This window comes from Anas platyrhynchos, chromosome 29, assembly GCF_047663525.1.
Source record: "Anas platyrhynchos isolate ZD024472 breed Pekin duck chromosome 29, IASCAAS_PekinDuck_T2T, whole genome shotgun sequence".
NCBI lineage: Eukaryota > Metazoa > Chordata > Aves > Anseriformes > Anatidae > Anas > Anas platyrhynchos.
In genome coordinates this window covers 4,936,701-4,956,901 of record NC_092615.1, presented here as the reverse complement: position 1 = coordinate 4,956,901, position 20,201 = coordinate 4,936,701, and the positions used below count along the sequence as shown (strand labels likewise).

General features: G+C 45.4%; 1 protein-coding gene across 4 annotated transcripts in view; it reads left to right on the top strand.

Annotated features, from left to right (window-relative positions):
• Positions 1–20,201, top strand: part of BTBD2 (BTB domain containing 2) — a 25,363-nt gene extending 5,162 nt beyond the window's left edge. For 2 of the 4 annotated variants that reach the window (XM_027472055.2, XM_072029280.1), the window contains exons 2-9: positions 1,958–2,077; positions 5,674–5,830; positions 9,599–9,704; positions 10,501–10,698; positions 13,527–13,719; positions 15,449–15,536; positions 16,576–16,722; positions 17,281–20,201. In XM_027472055.2, coding sequence (XP_027327856.2) covers positions 1,958–2,077; positions 5,674–5,830; positions 9,599–9,704; positions 10,501–10,698; positions 13,527–13,719; positions 15,449–15,536; positions 16,576–16,722; positions 17,281–17,442 — 1,171 coding nt within the window. In that variant the 3' untranslated portion in view covers positions 17,443–20,201. The remainder of the gene's footprint in view (positions 1–1,957; positions 2,078–5,673; positions 5,831–9,598; positions 9,705–10,500; positions 10,699–13,526; positions 13,720–15,448; positions 15,537–16,575; positions 16,723–17,280) is intronic. The other 2 variants (XR_005261322.2, XM_072029281.1) reach the window with 2 other exon arrangements.

Genomic DNA, 20,201 nt, shown 5'->3' with positions numbered 1-20,201 from the left:
TCTTGCCTTAGTTGTGTCCCTGTGATGTTTTAAGGAAACTCCGAAATCTGTAGTCCTGCAGTTTTTTAGAGTGCTGTGCATCTTCCTGGCACCTACTGGGATCCCTTTAGGGTTCAGCAGTGTGAAAAAAATCAAGTTGACTTGTCACTGAGCGAAATGGAAGCAAGGGTTGGACAGCTTCTTTCAAATGAGTGCCCTTTTCAGAGTGCTTCTGAAGGCTCTCCGCTAATTGAGGATGTCGACTGTGCTGGCTATGAAAATGAAAATTTTAGAGTGCAATTTATTTACGTTAATATTTTTTTTGGTAGCAAATAATGCCAGCAACTATCTTGCCACCGTCACTGCTTTTGTAAAAACAAGGATTCTTGTTTCATCTGGCAATCCTAGTATTGTGAACAAGTTTTCTTATTTGTTCTTGACATTTTTCTTGAGAATTGTTTGATAGAAATATGCATGTGCATTTTTTTTTTAACCACCATGGCTTGTCCCTAGCTCTCTTACCCAATTAGAAACAATACAACCCAGTTCGTCAGCCAAGCAGCCCATCACAGCAAACAAGCCTGGCACGTCTACAACGCTTCTCCCTATTGTGTCTATAGAAGGTCTCCTCTGAACGGGGCAGAGTGAAAAGTGAGAAAATGAAAAAAATTAAATAAAACGTGGGGAGGGGAAAAGAAAAAGAGCTTCTGTCACTTCCTACCATGGTAAAATCTAACCAAAGCTCCTCTGTAGTGATGGGCTTTTCCTTGGAGCCTGAGTGCCAGAGGTTTCTGTCTCGTGCCTTCTGTCACGTACGGTTTTCTGCCCCCAGTTCCAGATACTTCTCTCCATTGAAGCGTGCTTCAAACTCTGCTGCAGCGAGAGCTGCTGAATTTTCTTCCTTACAGGTGGAAGTGCTCAGAGTCATCGCTTCTACACCCTCATCTGCTCCATGTCCCCATGCTCATTGGTCAGGCGGGGGCTGCTGAGGTGGACCTTCGTGGCCCTTGCTTTATTTAAGTTCAGGGAGCTGCGTGGTTGCAGCTACCAGGAACAAGCTCGTTTTCCTGGGAAAAGCTCGTCTCTGAGTTTTCAAACAACGGGAGTTCTCAGAAGTGCTTTTCTAAGGCGTGGAGGCAGCAGCTTAGATATACGCAGGCCTCTCAGCAGCTCCGTGGCTCCTCCTGAAACACGGGTTGGTGTTCGTCAGTGAGGGAAATCATCTTGTTTACATGGGAGGGACAAAAGATTATTTTTGGTCTCAAATCTGTTTTGTGGGAATTCTCGCTTCCTATTTCTTTAGGGCTGATAAAAATGCCTTCCTCTGTTAATCGCCGTGTAAACTCACAGCAGCGTGTAAAGGGTTTGCAGGCACCTCCTGGCACTGCTGTGCTTCACCTCGGGGTCTGCCTGCCCTCTGGGCTGAGCAAGAAGCAGGTTTGGTGCCCGCGGCCCCGCGTGCGCTGCTGTCATCAAGGATTCTCTGAGGAGACGTGAGGAGGTGGGTAATGTGCAGTGACAAGTGTTCTGTAAATATTTTCTGTCCGTGACTGTGGGGAACCACACCAAGTCTTGGGCTCTGTTCTCTGGAAGAACTCGAATTCCTTAAGTTGCTGTTTCTTAATTTCTCAACTTCGTAAGTGGCTGTAGGCTCCTATAAGGGCTTTGTAAAGCAGCTGTGTATATTCTGTTCCACGATGCACAAAATCTTGTCTTTGGTGAACCATTGCAAATTTGTATACCGCGACTGGACTCAGAATGAAGTTCTTTGCAACTTTGGTGTTTTCTCAGTAAATGAAGGAAAGTCTGACGCTCCCTCCTCTTGCAAAACATTTTTGCTTTACCACTGTGAGCGATTTGCCCTCCCTGGGGAAGCCTTGGGGAACAGCAACTAGCCTGGGATCTTTTTTTTTTTTTTTTTTTGCAAGTGAATATGATTTAACATAAGCTTTTTGTTTGTTTGTTTGTTTAATTTTAGATTTGTGCTGGCTGTGGGCAGTGCAGTCTTCGATGCAATGTTTAATGGTGGAATGGCCACAACGTCTACAGAGATTGAGCTGCCTGATGTGGAGCCTGCTGCCTTCTTAGCTTTGCTGAAGTAAGCTGCTTCTTCTAACACACAGCGTAACCGGAATGAACAGATTTATTGTAGAGAAGGGTATTTTCAATGAAAGCAGTGAACCATTTTGTGAAGTGGAGATCGTTACGCTTCTAAGTAAAATGCCTCTTTGTTGATCTGTTTGAGGGTGTTTAAATGCTGGTGCTAAATCTCCCTTGTCCTGGGTAAAAGTCTAGATTAGCTGCTGCACAAAAATATCTGACTCACTTCGTCTTTAGGTTTACCAGCCATTAAATGATTGTGCCCTTCTGCTGCTGATCTGCAGTATGGGCAGAAATAAACTTAGTTTCGTAAATATGGAGTTAAATATAGTTCGGCCATGAAAATGCAGTGATTGGGAGGGGTTCTGCTGGGCAGTTGGCTAAAGTTCACATGCCGGCCCTTTCAGTAAAGTTGATACCTGCTTAGACAGGGTCTCAACTTTTTTTTTTTTTTTTTGTAAATGAATTGGTTTGATTTGATCCAAACGCTGTTTGAAAGAAGTGGGGAAAAATAATCGTTTTAGAACTCCCAAAGTTACAAATACTTGGAGCTCAGCTTATGGGCATATGAGCAAGTTATAACAGGTAAGCAAGGGTGTGAAATCGGTGTCAGATGTTCTGTGTGGTATCTCCCTCTGAGCATGCTTTATTCCTCTTTTGGAGAGCCGGTTTTGCATTTCCATTTCCAGCGTGTATTGTCAGTCTGCGTGCTGGGGGAAGGAGGAGGAAGGGGCTTTAACATCCTATTCACTGATTTCTTTAAGCTTGGCTGGTGCCATATAACATCCAGCAGCAATCCTGAATGTATGCTGGAAAGTCATTGTCCCATTTCTATAGGATTTTTGTAACCTACTTCCCCAGGTTTCCAAGACCGTGCTCTTGACATGTTCCCTGCTTGCTTCCTATTGGGAACTATAATTATATATAGCTTTGGCACACTTTTTGCTTTACCTTCAGAAAGTGCTTAGGTCATGACTGTGCTATCTTAGAAGGTTTTAGAATTGATCTTTGTAGGATGATAGGCCAGAAATAACAGGGAGCCCGTAGCCCCCTCCCCTTTGGCTCTTTTTAAACCAGACAGCAGCACATGGGGAATCCCTTCAACTGGCATATGACTCTTTAGCAGCTTGTCTCTGAGCATCTCTGTGGAGTACAGAGTTAGCATCTGTCTTTAGAACTTAGCAAGGCTAAAATACCGAGCGAATTAGAGGCAAAATCGGGTTGTTACCCTGCCAGTATTGAAATTTCAACAGTCACATAAAAAGAACAGTATGATCTTGGAAGAGAACAGTCATCTGAAAGGACTAAGATGAGCTGTTTCAGTGGATTTCGACAGAAATGTTTATATTTTGTAAAAGAGAAATATTGTGTGGATTGCCACAGTGACTAAAGCTTGCAGTAATGCTACAGCAGTTGTGCCTGTAGTCCAGTGATACCTTAGGTGCTTAAATCTAGAACTGAACTAAGCTTACTGTTCAAAAGTGTCAAAGGAGGCATGGGTGTTTTTCCTGTAGGAAGCTTACCAAGCTCTACCAGTCCCTCAAAATGCTGATCTGAAGTTGAAGCTGCTCCTTATGTATGTCTCTGGACTTGGTCCGGATCATGACCTAATGCTGCAGGATCAGGAGCTTATCAAGAGACAAACTGCCCATCCTGAATGCTCAGCATAAGGCCCCTTCTGAGCACTAGGCTGTGTTTGTGGGCTATGGGCATTTAACAGGTCTGCTGTAACTGCAAAAGAGATCCTTTTTTTTCTTCCACCCCCCCCCCCTTTTTTTTTTTTTTAATAGTAACCAGAAGAACCATTTTGATTTTCTGAGGTCACAGTCTGAATCTTCTTTTAAACGAATGCTGTGCTTTTTCACAGTTTGGGCATCTCTTCTCTTAGCGTACAGTTTAGATTACAGTAAAAATAGTTACTAATGTAGTCATTGCAGTAAATGGAACTAGTTGGTTTTTGCACAACTGTGTTCTTATAAGCCTGTAATAAACAGGGTTGTGTAGTGAAAATAGAACTGGTGAAGGGATGTGTACAAAACACATGTGTGAGCCAGTGGCTTGATGCTGTTATTAACGCATGTGTTAAAGCAACACAAAAACCTGCTTTTGGTGGCACTGAGAGCAGTCCCTGTCCTCCGAATCCCTCTGTTTCTGCATCCCTGAGCTGCATCCTGACCCTCGCTGTTGCTGGAGGACCAGGAGCTGTGTGGCTGTGCTGCAGCCAGTCCCTGCAGGAGAGCAGCCCTGTAGCTGCGCAAAGCCTCCAGGACCAGCTGCAACACGACGTGCTCTTGTGCCCCCCCCGGCCGCTGGAGAAATGCCGGAGAAGAAATGGCTGGAGTTTCCAAAATCTCCCGTGGAACAGGAATGCCAAGCCCTGCTAACAGGCTTAATACTACGTCTCTGTGCTTAAAGCCTGCTTGGTGCTTTTCAGACCCTGATTGGCAAATGCTTGACTGGTTAAAGGAAAAACAGTAAACAAAAACTCCGCATGGGATTAGGACTGACATCAAATGTGTAACTGTTTTTACTGAATTCAGCCTGCCAGTTCCTGTTGTCTCTAATCAGCATGCTTGGGTATGAGGAGGCTCGGGCAGGCTTCCTATGACGACCTTTGTTTTTCCATGCAGTATGAATGTGCGTCCTTGTTTTGGCCTAACAGTGAAGGCTGATGCTTTGCTAGCAGCGTGGCAGGCCTTGTTTTTCATTGTAATTAACTCTTGCTTTATGCTTGTTATATTTCTTGCTGTGTTTTAACACCTGTATAATGGAACAAAACCGTTTTAACAAAGATTTAGCATATAAAGTGGAGAGATGAGGGGAAGTGGTGCATGGGTAAAACATCTCTCATCTGCAGTAGATGTATATGTTTCATTGCTTCTGATAACTTTTGAATTGGAACTAAAAGAACAGAGCCTCTCTTCTGAAGTAGGCAGGCAGAATTTAATTTTTGTCCTTGCTTAGTCTAACTGAACAGCTGAAAACTTTAATTCACAGGCTGCACTTGGCCAGAAAATGTTCTAGTCCGGTGTAAGTGGCTGGCTCAGCAGCTCACTGGCTGTGGGATGTGAGGCAGTTTGAGTTGCTAGAACAGATACTCATCCTGTTTTATTCATTAAAAGTTATGCCGTAAGGAGTGGTTTTTCATAGAATCATGAAATCACTCAGGATGGAGAAGACCTCTAAGATCATCCAGTCCAACCCTTAACCTAGTACTGCCAAGTCCACCGCTGAACCACGCTGCAAAGTTCTGCATCTCCACGTTTCTTGAAGACCTCAGGGGATGGTGGCTCAACCACTTCCCTGGGCAGCCTGTTCCAGTGCTGCACAACCCTTTCAGTAAAGACATTTCCCCTAATATCCAACCTAAACCTCCCGAGAACAACTTGAGGCCATTTTTGTTTGCTTGTTTAAAAAAAGAAACAAACAACTAGAGTCAGTGAGAAGGATGTAAAAACCGTTCCATCTCTCAAAAAATGGGGCCAGGCTGATGTGCAGAAGCACAAATAAGTTTTTATGAACTGCAAGGGATTTTTTTTATACCTTGTTATCTTACTGGCTACATCAGAGCAATGTTTGTTTGTATGCTTTCAGATTTCTTTATTCAGACGAAGTTCAGATTGGACCAGAGACTGTTATGACAACGCTTTACACAGCTAAAAAATATGCAGTTCCAGCCCTGGAAGCTCATTGTGTGGAATTTCTTAAAAAAAACCTCCGAGCAGACAATGCGTTCATGCTGTTAACACAGGTGAGCTTGCAGTCATTTGGATTAAATTTCTTGAGTGATGTCCATCAGAATAAGAAAATAGAAGTTTTATGAGTGTTAGAGAGTTGATTGTCCAAACCAGAGCAGTTCTGTGTCTTGTGCTTTTTGATTTCTCTTACAGGTGATGATGAGCAGGTTTGTATAAGGAACAATGAAATACAGCAAGTGTTGCTGCCATTTCAGCTCTGCTTTTTGTTTTGGTGTGGCAGGAGATTCCATCCAGTGTGTGAGCTGGGGAAGAAATTAACAGGATGGAAAAACTTCATCTGCCAAGAAGAAAAGTGAAATGAGAGGATTTTCACTTGTTCAGGTTCAGGACTTTCTTCGTGCAAAGCTTACTTCATCTAACTGGGCAAATGTTCTTTGAAGGGCTGTTTTGTAATAGTTTCCCCCAGAATGGGGATAAAAGACAATGCAACTTCTTCAAGAGCTCTTTGGTTGGCTAATTTTCGTAGGAGAGGAAATGGCCACTACCTGTTAGAGATGACAAAATGATCTCTTTGTTAGTCTGCTCCAGCTAACCCTGCTGCTGTACAGGAGGCATGCAGACATGGAGTCACAGTACAGCCGTGTTTCTCAGCTCAGGTTGACTGCGTGTCTGTGTGTCCTTCCCTCTTACCTGAGGGTTGGACTGGTCTCTTTGTGTTTGACTCTTCAAAGTAGCAAACTGGAAGCTGGTGTTTACTGCTTCTGCTTATTTTGGAGAAGATCAGGTTTGCACTCAGGTTGATTAATCTAGCATCACTATCCTTCCTGTTCCTTGGCTTCATTTTTTTTTTCTTTCTGGTCCCTGTCACCCTCTGCTAACAGCTGGTAACATACCAGTGACTTCCATGGTGTAGCCGTGTCATCACCTGTGCATTGCAGCATCTGTCCCATTGCCAGGGACATCTTCTTGGTGCTGTAGGAACAAGAAACAAACACGCACTGTGGGCACTGAGTTTTCCTTTAGGGAATGGACATACTTTTGACTAGCTATGGAGAACTGGTTCTGATCAGCCTGCTCAGGAAAGCTACTGTGATTTTTGATGTTAAAGAAACCCTGCAGAAGAGTCTTGGCAGATGCCCTGAGTTGGGAACCAGTGCACTGAAGTGGTCTGGCTCTGAGAGGTTGTCCTCCCTTGCCCAGTATATGGCTGCTGGCTTTTTTCCTCCTTGTCAGGAGTGTAAGTGTCTTTCAGGCTGTGACTGTGATTACTGCATCAGTAGCAGTGTCCCCCTGCAGTTTTTTTGCAAAGCCTGAAACAGTGTTGGCTCAGAGCAGCTGAGCTCTTTGCTTGTTTGCTGTGATTAGGCTGGGATTTTATGAGTTTAAATATTTGGATCAGGTTCTCAAAGTAGTTCTGTTTTACACTGCCATTGTAGATACTCTTGGCTGCTGAGGATTCAGCTCTGGCTGCATTAAATGTCTAATGCTTGAGTATAAAATACTGTCTCTTCTAACAAATGTTTTCTTTTCTTTAAAAAAAACTTGGCTCTCTTCCACATGCCATAAATGGGTGAGGCAGCCTCTGATATATTGGGGGAGCCGCATTCCACTTTGTGGGAAAGGTTTAAGATTTAAAGGTTCTTGCTTGGGTCATGGTAGCCAAATTCGCACTCCCATCTGATTCACCGTGGGACAATTGTATCTCTTTGGCTGCAGCAGTCTTGATTTTTGGGCTCTGCAGCCTGAAATCTGAAAGATCAGAATATGTTATCCAAAAGCTGAGAAGCGATCTCTCCTACTGACTTAAGTTTTGAAGAGGCATCCTGTGCTTGCCATCACCTGATGAGAATTAGACATGTAAACTGTTTGGTGGTATTCCTTACGTAGGGATTTTGTGTCGTGGTGTCCCTCCACAACCTGACGTCTCAAGGGAGCATTTAGGTTTGCAGTAACTTCTTTACAATTCACAAGGTTCCTTTGGCAAAGGAAGAAGGGGTCCTAGTTTTTCATGTATCAAAACCAAGATACTGCCTGGCGCCATCAGCTGTGCTGGGGCAGCTGAAATGCTGGATGGGGACAGGCCTTCCTGGTTCCTTTTGCTCTGTGAAATTAGCTTAGGGCTTATCCATTATGATTAATTATCACTGATGATTCATATCCAGTGTATGTTTGCTGTCACAATATTCCGAGTCTCTTAAATGTCTGAGGCTGGAATTCTTTCAGAAACTTACCTCAGTGATAACAGACTCACTGAGTGAGGAGCCTGTCAAGAAGCTCTGAGATCTGGTCCTTCAGTGTGAAAATCAGCCTCTATTTCTTGCAATAAATCTGTCAATTACAGATTTGAGATGGATCTTGTACAAAACACTTCCCAACAGGCTTAAGATTGTGGACAGCTGATTGTAGAGCCTAAGACCCCAAAACTCTTTTGCATGTATCCTGTGGGTTGGCAACTACAAGAGCAATGGTGTTTCAAACAACTGCTAATCTCTGGCAGAAATACAAGTAACAAACAGCCTTCCGAATCGATGGTGCCTCACAGTGAACACAGTGTGGTTCATGCCAGATGTGCATGCAAATGTCATTCTGATCAACAAGACGTAGTAGCTTGCCTGAAGGAGCTCTGGGGGAGAACTGCGTGACTGTAATGTAAGTCCTTCACGTGTCAGAAGAGAGCCACTCCAGTAGTAAAGTCTGAGTCAGTCGCAGCTCTTGGATGCCAAGAGTGTGAGGCGCTGGCAGGCCTCCAGCGCCAGGAGCAGGGGATGACTGGTGGGACTTCCCTGGCCCATCACAACTTTTTCAGCTTTGTGCTTGAGGTCTCAGTGTCGAAGGTAGACTCTGCGGAACTCTACAGCCCTTGAACAAGGGTGAAGCAGAAGATGTCCAAGAGTCGGAACCTGTGTGAGTGACTGAATTTCCAGCCCAAAACACAATTTTAAACCTTACCTGTGGCAGTTCAGGTCCCTGGATATTGTGGCTCTGTAATGTTATGTGTCATGCAAAGATGGTCCCTTCCTAAATAGCAAAGACAAAGCTCTGGAGATAACAAGTCATCCTGGTGCCTTTTGTGTGTTCCCACCTTTTGCTTCTGCTAGGCACAGGGATGGTAACGTGGCTTTGCAGTCTCAGAGAGGGGGGATCTGAGGTGGGGAGTGAAATATTAGGACTTTGGGTACAGAGATCCTGAGCAGCTCCCCAAGCTGTGTACAGATTTGGATTGGACTAGTACCCTGTTTTTGGGGGAGTCCTTTAAGGTAACTAGATTGGAGTGGATGTTTCTGTGTAAGAATAAGCAAATTCACTAAGTAGGCTGCCTACCCTGCAGGGTTTTGTGCATCTCTGGGCTGGAGCTGTGTGCCTGTTAAGGCATTTTGCTAATACACGAAATGAGTGTGACTGTGTTCTTACAGAATAAGCCACCTCTTCATATCCTTAGAGTGAGCAGGCCTGGAGTCATTGGGCAAAGCTTTCTTCTAAATATAAAAATGATGTAGTAAAAATTACCCGTGTTAGCTGACATGGCCAGTACGGTGCTAGAAAGCACTACAGTCATGTTAACTGATGTGATATTGAAACAAAGACGTGCCTGAAGACATGCACGGCTACAATAGAACAGATGCCAAATGCAGATTTTTTTTTCTAGTGTTTGCCTTGTCATGCTTAAATGCTTGTGAAAGACTGCTGCAGCCCAGTGAAATCGTGATGTAATCAGGCAAAGTACTGCTAATGAAGATGGGCTCTGGGGGAGTGGGGAGTGTCCTTAACCAGTGTAAATTTTAAAATACCTTTTGTGTTAATGATTACTTCTTCATTACTAGGCAAGACTTTTTGATGAGCCTCAGCTGGCCAGCCTTTGCCTAGAGAACATAGACAAGAACACATCAGATGCCATCAATGCAGAGGGATTTACAGACATTGATCTAGGTAAGTGTTTTTTCCTCTGTCTTCTGCAGGCTTTCATAAAAAGCTAAGCTCTAAAGTTATTACAGGTTAATACTTGATGATTTTCTTTTGTAGCTTTGCTGTTCTGGATTAATCTGTTGAACGAACAGTCCCTGGCACTAAGTGGCTAGAGACTAAGCATTTGCAAAAGAGCATGCTCACTTGCAGAAATATCCTGGAATCTGCTTACTTTGGTGCAACTTGATTTTTCTGGGCATGATACAAAGCCTGTTTCCTCTGTTGATGTTGGCAGGTTTTGGGTGGGTGTAACTTGCCCTCTTTTGTGGAGTTGGCCGTGTTCCCTGAGTCTTCGTCAGGTTTTGGAGTTAAAAAGGTGTTGCGCTTTTGGAAGCAAGAACTGGTTATTTTAATTATCGTATGCAGTAGCCAAACTTGCTGGGCACAGTTAATAGACATTAAAATTCAGACTTTAACCTTCTTCTAATGAAATGGAATATGGAGGTAAGACACAGGTAACCTTCTGGCTTGTGTGCTGCTTGCTTCATCCAAATTTCACATCAAGTAAGTTGCAATTTATTCTACTGCACTTGCATTTACAAAATAAATGGGCACTATTTGCTGCTCTGGTGAGTTCCTTGCTTATGGAATATGCAGATATATCTTCCTTATAGGTTGCAGGCAGCACTTCGGGGAGATGCTGTTTTTTCAATTGCTTCTCTTTCACTTGTTTTGGCTGTACATGCGGTAGTTGTGGCTAGGTAAAATGGGGTCATTTGGGTTAGTGCCTGAAGTTGTCCCTGTCTGTCCTGCCTTGCAGACACCCTGGTCGCGGTGCTGGAGAGGGATACCTTGGGGATCCGGGAGGTTCGTTTGTTTAATGCAGTGGTTCGCTGGTCGGAGGCTGAGTGTCAACGGCAGCAACTTCAGGTGATTCCAGAGAACAAGCGGAAAGTACTGGGCAAAGCGCTTTCTCTTATCCGCTTCCCATTGATGACTATTGAGGAGTTTGCAGCAGGTAACTGAACAAAGGCGTTTCTGGCAGCCCTGGTCTTTGCTTTCTCTGAACTACAGAGGACTAAGTACATGAAAGTGGATTTTTTGCTGTGTGTTCTGTAGTAACTTACAAACTTGAGATTATTCCCCATTCACACTGACCTGCAGAATCTGCTGTGTAAATGCTGTTTCCATCCATGATCCTCTTGTTTTTAAAGGCTATGGTGCTCCCTCAGGTGTAAGTAGGATCATACCTCCTCGTGTTTTCATAGTATGTTCACATGGTTGCTTTCTCATTCAGCTGCAATATAAATGCGTTCACATGCATTCATTTCCAACCATATAACCTACACAAAGCAAATGGTGTTGCAAATAGTTGCTGTTGATTGTAGCCTGTTCCCCAAGAAAGAAGAGGATGTTTCCTCACCTGTTTGCTGTTGCCTCTAATCCAGTGGTGATGTTGACCATGTTTTACTGATACCATTCAGAGCAGAGCCTCATAACAAGAAAAACTTTTTAAATGTTCATTGAGCTGAAGGGGTGGTGGTATTTAGTTTTTCTCAAATTGTTTTTCAGGTTTACGGTAAGGTCTTGGTCTAAAAGATGTCTAAAGCATTTAATAATTTTGACTAAAGATTTTTTTGAGTTTTGTTTTCATTGCTTGTTCATACCCTGGTGGTTCTTTAGGGATTGAAAACTGGCAATTGGCTCGAGCATTTTTTCATGCTAAAAGACGCCATGGAACCATTTTCAAAGCTGAAACTTCTTTTATGCTAGTTACCTGTACAAAGAAGCAGAAGGAGTCAGTGAGGCCATTTTCTTTGTGAATTTCTTCCTTAGGCAAAGACGACGTCAGCTGATTGATAGTTAATGTTCGTCCATCTAGATGAATAGGGATATTAGTAAATTTGTGATTAAAACTTGGCCTCCGCTTATTTGCCTGTCACAGCAGTGGTGTGGATTTAGGGACACGAATCTCTTCAGAAACAGCTTGGCCAGGGAGATAGGGATCTGCTCATCCAAAGTTAGTAGCTTTTTCCTTTGTGTTGGCTCTCAGTGAAACATAGCAGGTTCTGTTCCTGAATTGCATGTTGTGCCAAACAGCAGCTTGCAGCAGGGTCAGAGCCTCGCAGTCTGGCTTGATGGAAGAGAGCATCCTCCTGGATGGTGTTAAAGCAGGGTAATTACGTGTACTGAGCTCTGAATTTTTGTGTTTCAATCCTCCCTTCAGATCTTGCGTAAATCCCTCTCAGTGGGAGGAATGTGTTAGTTCTGGCATATTTGGGTTGAAGCCTTGGAGTGGGGAATGCCCCCACCCTATACTGGCTGTCACAGCTGTTTGTTGGACTGGGATCTTTGATCTGTCTCTTGCTTTGAGAGAAACTTTCAAGTGTTCTCCATCCACTTTAATCTGAAAGATGAACAAACGAAACTCCAATACAGCAAACCTGAGTGCTTGCACAGGTCAGCTGTCCCTTCAATAAGTTCCTACCTTGGGATTGCTTCAGCTTCATCCTTAGTGTTTGAGGGACTTCCTTGGTGACCCCAGCAGAGGAAGGAGAGGGAAACAGCTCCTCTCTGCCGCCCGCTCCCAAGAGGGGAGGTGAAGGGAAAGGCATGGTGTGGGTGGTGGTTTCACCCGCTTATGGTATAATCTGCACTGAATGTGGAGTTCTGCATGAAGACATTCTAACTGGCAAATGTGTCGCTCCCCCTTTAAGCAAGTAATTTGAAACATTTGAGAATTGCATTGCAGCAGCACAGGATACGTTTAGACTTGATCAGTGATGGTTAATTTTTGCTGAGCAAGGTATCCACAAGCTCATTCATCTGTTAACAGCCTACTTCCTTAATTTTTTTCATCTGTACCTACTGCAGTCTTGGACCACATTATGTCTACCATCCAGGAGTATGCAGCTGGGCAGTTTTAACATCTGGCTGAATTTAATCAACTACAAATCACATTGGACCAAAAAGTAGCTAGACTTTGCTTTCCATGTTACAGAACTCTCAGTTCTTCACCATGCACCAGTGGTCTTTGTGTTGAAAGCCTCTCACAAATAGAGGTGCAGAGCAACTTTTTACTATTTGCTACAGGAATTGAGATATTGGCTGATTTTTACCCGTTTCCACTTCTGAAAGTATTTGAAGTTGTTTCCAAAGCTTGTCTAATATCTCTTTGGAATAAACATCTAGTTACTGAAGCAAAGATGAGACTGTCTCAATTCATGCTAAAAATCCCTAGTGTTTTTTCTTGGTTCTACAAAAGCAGACAAAGAATCTTTTTTAAAAAAAAAAAAAAAAAAAGTGGAGTTCAAATGCCCCAGGAAGGGAGGGGGTCAAAGCAGTGCAGGAACTGAACCACCTTTGTCTCAACTGAAAAATATTCCTCTTTCTAAGTTGATGGTGGCCAGCTGATGTTCCTTCCCATTACCCCTCATGGGATCCCATGGTGTCTTAACATTAATATTCTAAAATACCAGTGTAGATGTATGAAAATCCCTCTTATCTGTATTATCATATCCTGAGGGTATGGAGGAAGGATTAGCTGAATGATTGTTTTTAAACCATCCCTTTTAGCCAAATGCCTATTGGCTCCGTGGAGCCGTGCTCTTAATTGCTATGTCACGTATGTGCTCTGCAGAGAGGCTCCGCAGCCCACAACTACCCTGCCAATAAAAGGCAGGCAGTGCTTTCTGTCTGAGGCTTAATTTCTGGATATGCCATTGAAATCCTGTTTCCGATGCTCTCGTTTGCAAGTCACGTGTGCCTCCTGCCCCTGAACTCTCGCGAGTATCCCTTTCAGCTTGTGAGGGCTGACCACCTCATGGTTTTCTTGCTCTTCTGCAGGGCCTGCCCAGTCAGGAATCCTCACGGACCGGGAGGTGGTGAGCCTGTTCCTCCACTTCACAGTGAACCCAAAGCCACGGGTGGAGTTCATCGACCGACCACGCTGCTGCCTGCGGGGGAAGGAGTGCAGCATCAGCCGTTTCCAGCAGGTGGAGAGCCGCTGGGGGTACAGTGGGACTAGTGACAGGATAAGGTCAGCTTCTCTGCTAATTCTGCTGCTGATAGATTGATGTTTACTGAGCTTTCAGCGTACTCTAGACCTAAACCTGCAAGGTTACGTGCTAGACCCTAACTCTGCCACATGAACCCTCATGCCAAACCACAAAGGGAAAGCGTTTTGCTGGGCAGAAGCCTCACCAGATGCATTAACCTGCATGTGCAGCTGCAGGCTGCCACTTTGCTTCTGTATTGGCAAAGGTTTGCAGCAATTGTGGCCCTTGAGCACAGGCCTCTTGGTGGATTTATCTGTCTCCTTTTCAAATGGCTTCCTGCAGCTGTATGGGCACGTAGCAGTTGGTCACCAGGCAGCTCACAGCCTCCTCCTGTGCCTGGATGTGTTGACTAACCAGTGTTCCATCAGGTCAGTTCCTTGCTGTATCCTAAGTGTAAACGTGGTTTGTTGGAGCCCCTTAATCTTGCCTGTTTGAGGGAGGGATTAAAATGAAAATGCTTGCTGTGCCTGCCTTTCTGCTGACATCTAGTTTGTTTATACCTAAGCTGGGAGACAAATAGCGAAGTCCAGCCGTGGTGACAGAGACGTGGCATGGCATGGCAAGTGGTGGTGGTTTGCAAGCTTTGAGTGTCCAAGTGGTTAGAGCAAGACAGGAAGTATCCAGAAAGCCTTGGTTGTTTCCAGGTTGTTCCTTGTCTTGGGGGAAAAGGGAACTTGCATGAATACAGTTCTTTAAAAACCTCAAGGTTCTTCATTGGTGGTTCCCTTGCATATCAATAGTGCTGTCAGCCTTCTGGAAGGGTCCAGATGGGCCCAGAGATCCAGTTGGAAGAGCTGCTGCCTCCAAACAGTTACTGCTCTGAGATCTAGCATTCAGAGGTCTTGTATTTGACTTTGTGTCCAGCTGCTGACAGCATCAGGGTCCATCTTCAGCCAGGCCTGTGTGTGGGTCAGTACTGAATATTTGAGGGGGGGGGGGGCAATACAGTGGCTTCTGGCTTGCCACAGTGTTTGTCCTTGGAATGCACAGGGCTGAAAGAATTGGTGGGCAGGTGAAGAAATAATGCTGGCGGTTTGGCAGCCACTGAGGCTTTCTGCTAGCTGAGAAGATAGAGCTGAACAGGGGGGTGAATATCGTTGCCCTTAATGTCTTAGGCAGCAGGGATTCCTGCATTCAGGAGCTATTGACTCTTATTTTCTACTCTTGGGTAAATCTTGAGTGCAGCTAGCTGCTACCCTGCAGCTATACCCAGCCAATGCTCAAAAGCACATTAACAATTCTCCTCCAGTGCTTAGCAGTGAAATACCTAATGACACTTTAAGTGGTCTTTGCTGTTACCTTGCTTGAAAGACTGTTGCTGCTATGAGGTGGGCGCTATTCCACTCTCTACAGGCTACCCTGCCTTTGCCTGGCTGGCGTTTTTGGATGCTGACATCATACTGCAACCTCAAGGTGCTTCTGAGCTGGACTCTGAAGCCCGATGATGGGATGATGCAGCTTTGCATTTTACATGAGCAAACAAATTTACTTGCTGGCCCATTAGGACCAAGCTTAACTTGTAAGCTTACAAGTTAGGGTTTCTGTAAAGGATTTCAGTTATTAGTATGCGTTGCACTTGAAACTGCAGTATGTGCTTGATTAAATAGTAGATCTGAAATTAAAGTAAGTGAAGATACTTGCGCTTCATCATCGTACTGTTTCAGTACAGGAGTGGTAAGTTGATCTGACTTTCGTCATCTATTCCTGCAGGTTCTCAGTAAACAAAAGGATATTTGTAGTTGGGTTTGGATTATACGGATCCATACATGGGCCAACGGATTACCAAGTAAATATACAGGTAATTCTCTGCACTACATCAAAAATAGTTGCTACTGTAGGGACTACTTCACACGTTTTAGTGAGTATACAACAGAATCTTAACTTGGAAGGGACTGCATTTGTTTTATAGATAGGGTGGTTGGCAGATGTAGTGTGGGCCAGATGGGGCACTGGGGATAAGAGGGATTATTGCTCTCAATTTGATGCAGCCTCCCATTACACGCATCAATGCCGTATCTCCCCAAGTCTATTCACAGCCTTTGAAAATACATCCAGGAGAGTAGTGAAACAGTTTGAGAAAAGCCATGCATGTTTTCCTACATCAAGCAGGCAGGCTGATTCTGCAGCAGTGGTCAGGTATTGCATTACCATTGGTACTTTTGCTCCAGGCTGTACAAATGCAGTGGAGCAGTCACAGTTCAGCAAGGGAAGAGAAGAAAACGATTGCTGTGAGTGCGCAGGGCCTGTGCAGTGCCAGTGTGCACCTGTTTGAGATGGCGAGTAGGACTTAGGGAGCTTGTTTTTTGACACACCTGTCTGAAGTCCATTAACAGCTGTTTGAAAGACTTTGTCTTATAAAAGTCTTGTGCACATTGTTCTGGATGTACATAAGTAACCTGCCTGAGTCTGGACCCCTTGAGAGCGATTGCCCCCAGGAAAGTTACCCCAACACAGCTGATGTGATAAGCACAGTCTGTGCTTCCTGAACAGCCAGGGTCACTTTCTAGGGCCTCTGAGCTCTTGGAGGCTAAAAGGAAGCGAAGGTCTAAGCAAACAGCCACCTGTAGTGCTGCACCAGGCTTCAGGGTAAAGAGGGGAATGTCTTTGTCTTGGGTTTTCTGGGATGCAAGCGTGCTGTTGTTCAGTATGTGATGGCACAAGCAACACGATGTTGCAGTTGCAACAGGGCTCTGAAGCTGTGGTGGAACTGGGCAAACTACCGAGTCCCTCAGATCCAGTGCGGTTCAGAGGGGACATGCCTGCACTAGTGCCAATTCTGATGTGCAGGGCAGCTTCCAGCTAACTGTATGGATTAAAATTTAACACATCTCTTGCAGATCATCCACACAGACAGTAACACGGTCCTGGGGCAGAACGACACAGGGTTCAGCTGTGATGGATCTTCAAACACTTTCCGGGTCATGTTCAAGGAACCTGTTGAGATTTTACCCAACGTCAACTATACAGCATGTGCTACTCTAAAGGTACTGTAGTGGGACAGCATGGATAGAAGAGAGGCTTATAAGCAGAGGTGAAAGCAGGCTTTTTCAGTGCAATGTGGTTCTTACTCTCTGTGTTTCAGTGAGGCAAGTTTAGTTTTGAAGGCTTCCTTTGGAGACCTTCACCTGGTGGTAGGATGTACACGCTGACCATCAGCATTCAGAGTTGGTTTTTAACTTCTCTAGCAAGTGTACTGTAATTAAGTGTACTGTAATTAACAGGCTGTATGTGTGATGAGGTGAGGGGATTTTTTTCTTGGTGCACACAGATAAACTGTCAGCTCTGTATGCTTGTAATACAGAGCCCGTCTGGACTAGCTTAAAAAAGTTGTTATTGAACTGTTGAGATCTGGTTAAATGCAGTGTTGAGCTCTGATAGCAATGAGAACTTTGCTCAAAATACCTAAAGAAGCAGAAAGAAATGGGAGGTGCTGAGACTTCCAAAGTTCATTGCTTTGGGTGGAGCGTACCTGGGCTGCAGGGTCCAGCAGGGCTGCGATCTCTGTCTTGATCTGTTCTTCTTGTCTTCTGTAACCATTGCAGGGTCCAGATTCCCACTATGGAACCAAAGGACTGCGCAAAGTGATCCATGAATCACCAACAACAGGAGCCAAAACCTGCTTTACGTTCTGCTACGCGGCTGGGAATAACAACGGCACTTCTGTGGAGGATGGACAAATCCCAGAGATCATCTTCTACACATAGTGCAGCTGTGGAGCTGGCTCTGGACTTTTCTGTTCTCTTCCCCGTGACCTTCCAAACTAAATTTCTGGCTGAGTTTGACCACACCAATTGGAGCCACACTAGCCAAAGGTCTCAGTAAAACCATTTCAAAGCTCATGTTTTGCCTTGTGCTAGTGATTCTGCTGCTATCCCATACCAGACTAACTGGTTTACCAGTATCATTTGTAGGTTGTCTGTGGCTAGTCATTTTTCACTTTACTGATTAATCCTATCTAACAACATGCATTTTTTTGACTGTAATGAATGTAGATGCTTTTCCACCAGTCAGAAGCATGGAAACGAGTGGCTCTGGTTGTGGTTACACTTGCTGTGAGGAGCAAATCCTGCAAAAAGAAAAAAGACAAAGTCCGGGGCTGTATGGCCCCTCCTCCTCTGCTCTAGCACAGCAGTTGAGGCGAAGCGGTTTGCAGTGCTTGGCCGGCAACACCACTGCAAAGGCAGAGCTCGACCAGCCTGCGCTTGGCGCGTCCCCTCCTGCTGGCTGCAGCACGTGCAGCCGCCTTCAAAAAGTGACAGAAAGTGGCCTTTTCCCTGAGGCTTGCTGTTTCAGCACTACACGGTCTTGAGGGAGACCTCAAAACTAGAGCGCCTCTAGAGACTACAGCGTTTTCATGCTACTCTCACTAATTTGTGACAATCCTTTACCTTGGGCAGTTGGCGACAGTGAGGTGAGCTCCCCTGCGGGGCTGGGAAGGGGCAGCGGCTCTGGCAGGGCAGGCTCTGCCCTCTCCTGGGGGCAGCTGCTGTGCTGAGTCCCGTGGTGCTTCTCCCAAACTCCGTATGGTGTTCAAAATGATGGGTGATACTCGGATAACCCCGTGCAGCATTTAGCAGCAGGGAAATCTGTACTAGTTGTTACTGTGCTAATCAAATCCTTTGTTTGCAGATAGTGCTGGGATTTGTCAGTTGGAGCAAGCAAGGGAACTTGCCTCACCTGGCCCCTGTGTTCCTGTGTATTGCTGCTGTTCTCATGCACGTTTCAATGCATTTTCTATTTTTTTGTTTGTTTCTGTGCATTGCTAACCTACTCCTAGGCTGCTTCAGAGCACTGCTGCCCTGATGCAAAATAGGAAGAGGCTTGATGTGCAACCGCCTGTTACTTAATAATGCAGCAGATGGACGAGGATTTATGGAACAGTTTAGGAAAACATTAAAGATTTTCTGTTTGCCAGTGTATATTTGCAGTCTGCCTGTTTGGACAAGTGCAGGAGGAAGATACGATATTTCCAAACATCACCTGGCTTTGGGCTGGTTAGTTCAGTACTCATGAATAAGCTCCCTTCTTACCTGTTCAGGACTGGTTGTTTTCACCGTCAGCAGGTTCAGCCATAGTCAGTAGGTAAAGGTGCCCTGCGGGGAGGAGGTGGGAGGCGCTGCCCACTGGAGGCTGGGTTTTCCCTCCCCTTCCTCTGCAGAGGAAGCCGTAACTAAAGGACATCTTGGCAGGGTGTCCAGAGCCTTCCAAAGTCTGCGTGGGACTTGCTGGCACGTTGTGGTGCTGCCTCAAAACTGAGGTTCTCTTTTGCAAACCTCTCCCTCTGCCCTGGGCGCACGAGGCTGCCCAGACTGGCCCGGCGGCAGTTGCCACCTTGTTCAGCTGCTGAAAGTTGAAACCCGGTCACCCTTCGCTGATGCGGATGGCTGAGTGCCTGCTCACTCGCGGGGGAAGGTGCATCTCTTCCCCTTGCTCCCTCCGGTTGGGCTCTGTCTTCAGCCTGTGGCTGGCCGGGTGTCTCCTTGCCAGCCACGCAGCAGTAATACGGTCAGGAACACCCCACACCTCGTAACCAGTAGCTTTTAGAGATGTCGATAGTGTGTTACGTTCTCTAGGAAGACGTTGTAAGATGTGTATATTGTAAGCCTGCTTCAAGGTAGGATGTTTTTAATATGGCCAGTACTTTAAAAAAAATAATCTGATGGGTCCATGACTTAGTTATTGAACCTGACTCTGTGCAATGCAAGCGGTGTCGTGAGGCGGATCGGCAGGACGGGTGAGCTCTGCCCTCTGAGGGGCAGCCCTTTGGGGCACGCACCCCTGCTTGCGCTCTGCCTCCGCTGCTCCCCTCAGGCAGCAGCAGCTTCACTTCCCTGCCCGGAGCCACCTCGGGGCCTGCGGGAGCCCCGCACCGGGCCGGCTGTGGTGGGTGCGGCACCTCGGGCACTTCTGTATATAGGTGGCAATAGTGGAAATAATTGGAATTTGAAAGAAGCAAAGCTGCACACTTGGCTATCGAAAGAGCAGGACTTGAAGGCAGGCCTTGCTGTAACCTAGCTCAGCTGAGGAGGATGGGCCCTAGCTGGCTTGTCCCTGAAGCATCTGTTTTTACTGCTCTTTTGTTATGCAATTTCTTTTCCCAAATTCACCTTTCCTGCTTTCAAGCCACAAGGTAGGTCTGTTTGCTTGTCCTGTTGGGGAGGGAGAGGAGTCAGACTCTGAACTACACCCGAGCAACTTCTGTTCTTACGGCTTTTATGCAGTTTGATGCAATTCTGGCTTTTGTAGATAGATGAATGTAATTCATTGTTGGACTTGCCTGTTTCCAAAAGTATGAGATGTTCTGTTGTACCATGTCACCTTCCAAGCAGAGCTGGGACTGTCTTGACTCCAGTGCTATATTGATGAATGTATCCAATGCTCTCGTTCAGTGTTCACACTCTGCTTTTGGCCAGCTTTGTGATTTGTAAATAGGAAATCAATAAAGACATTCAGGTTGTCTTTA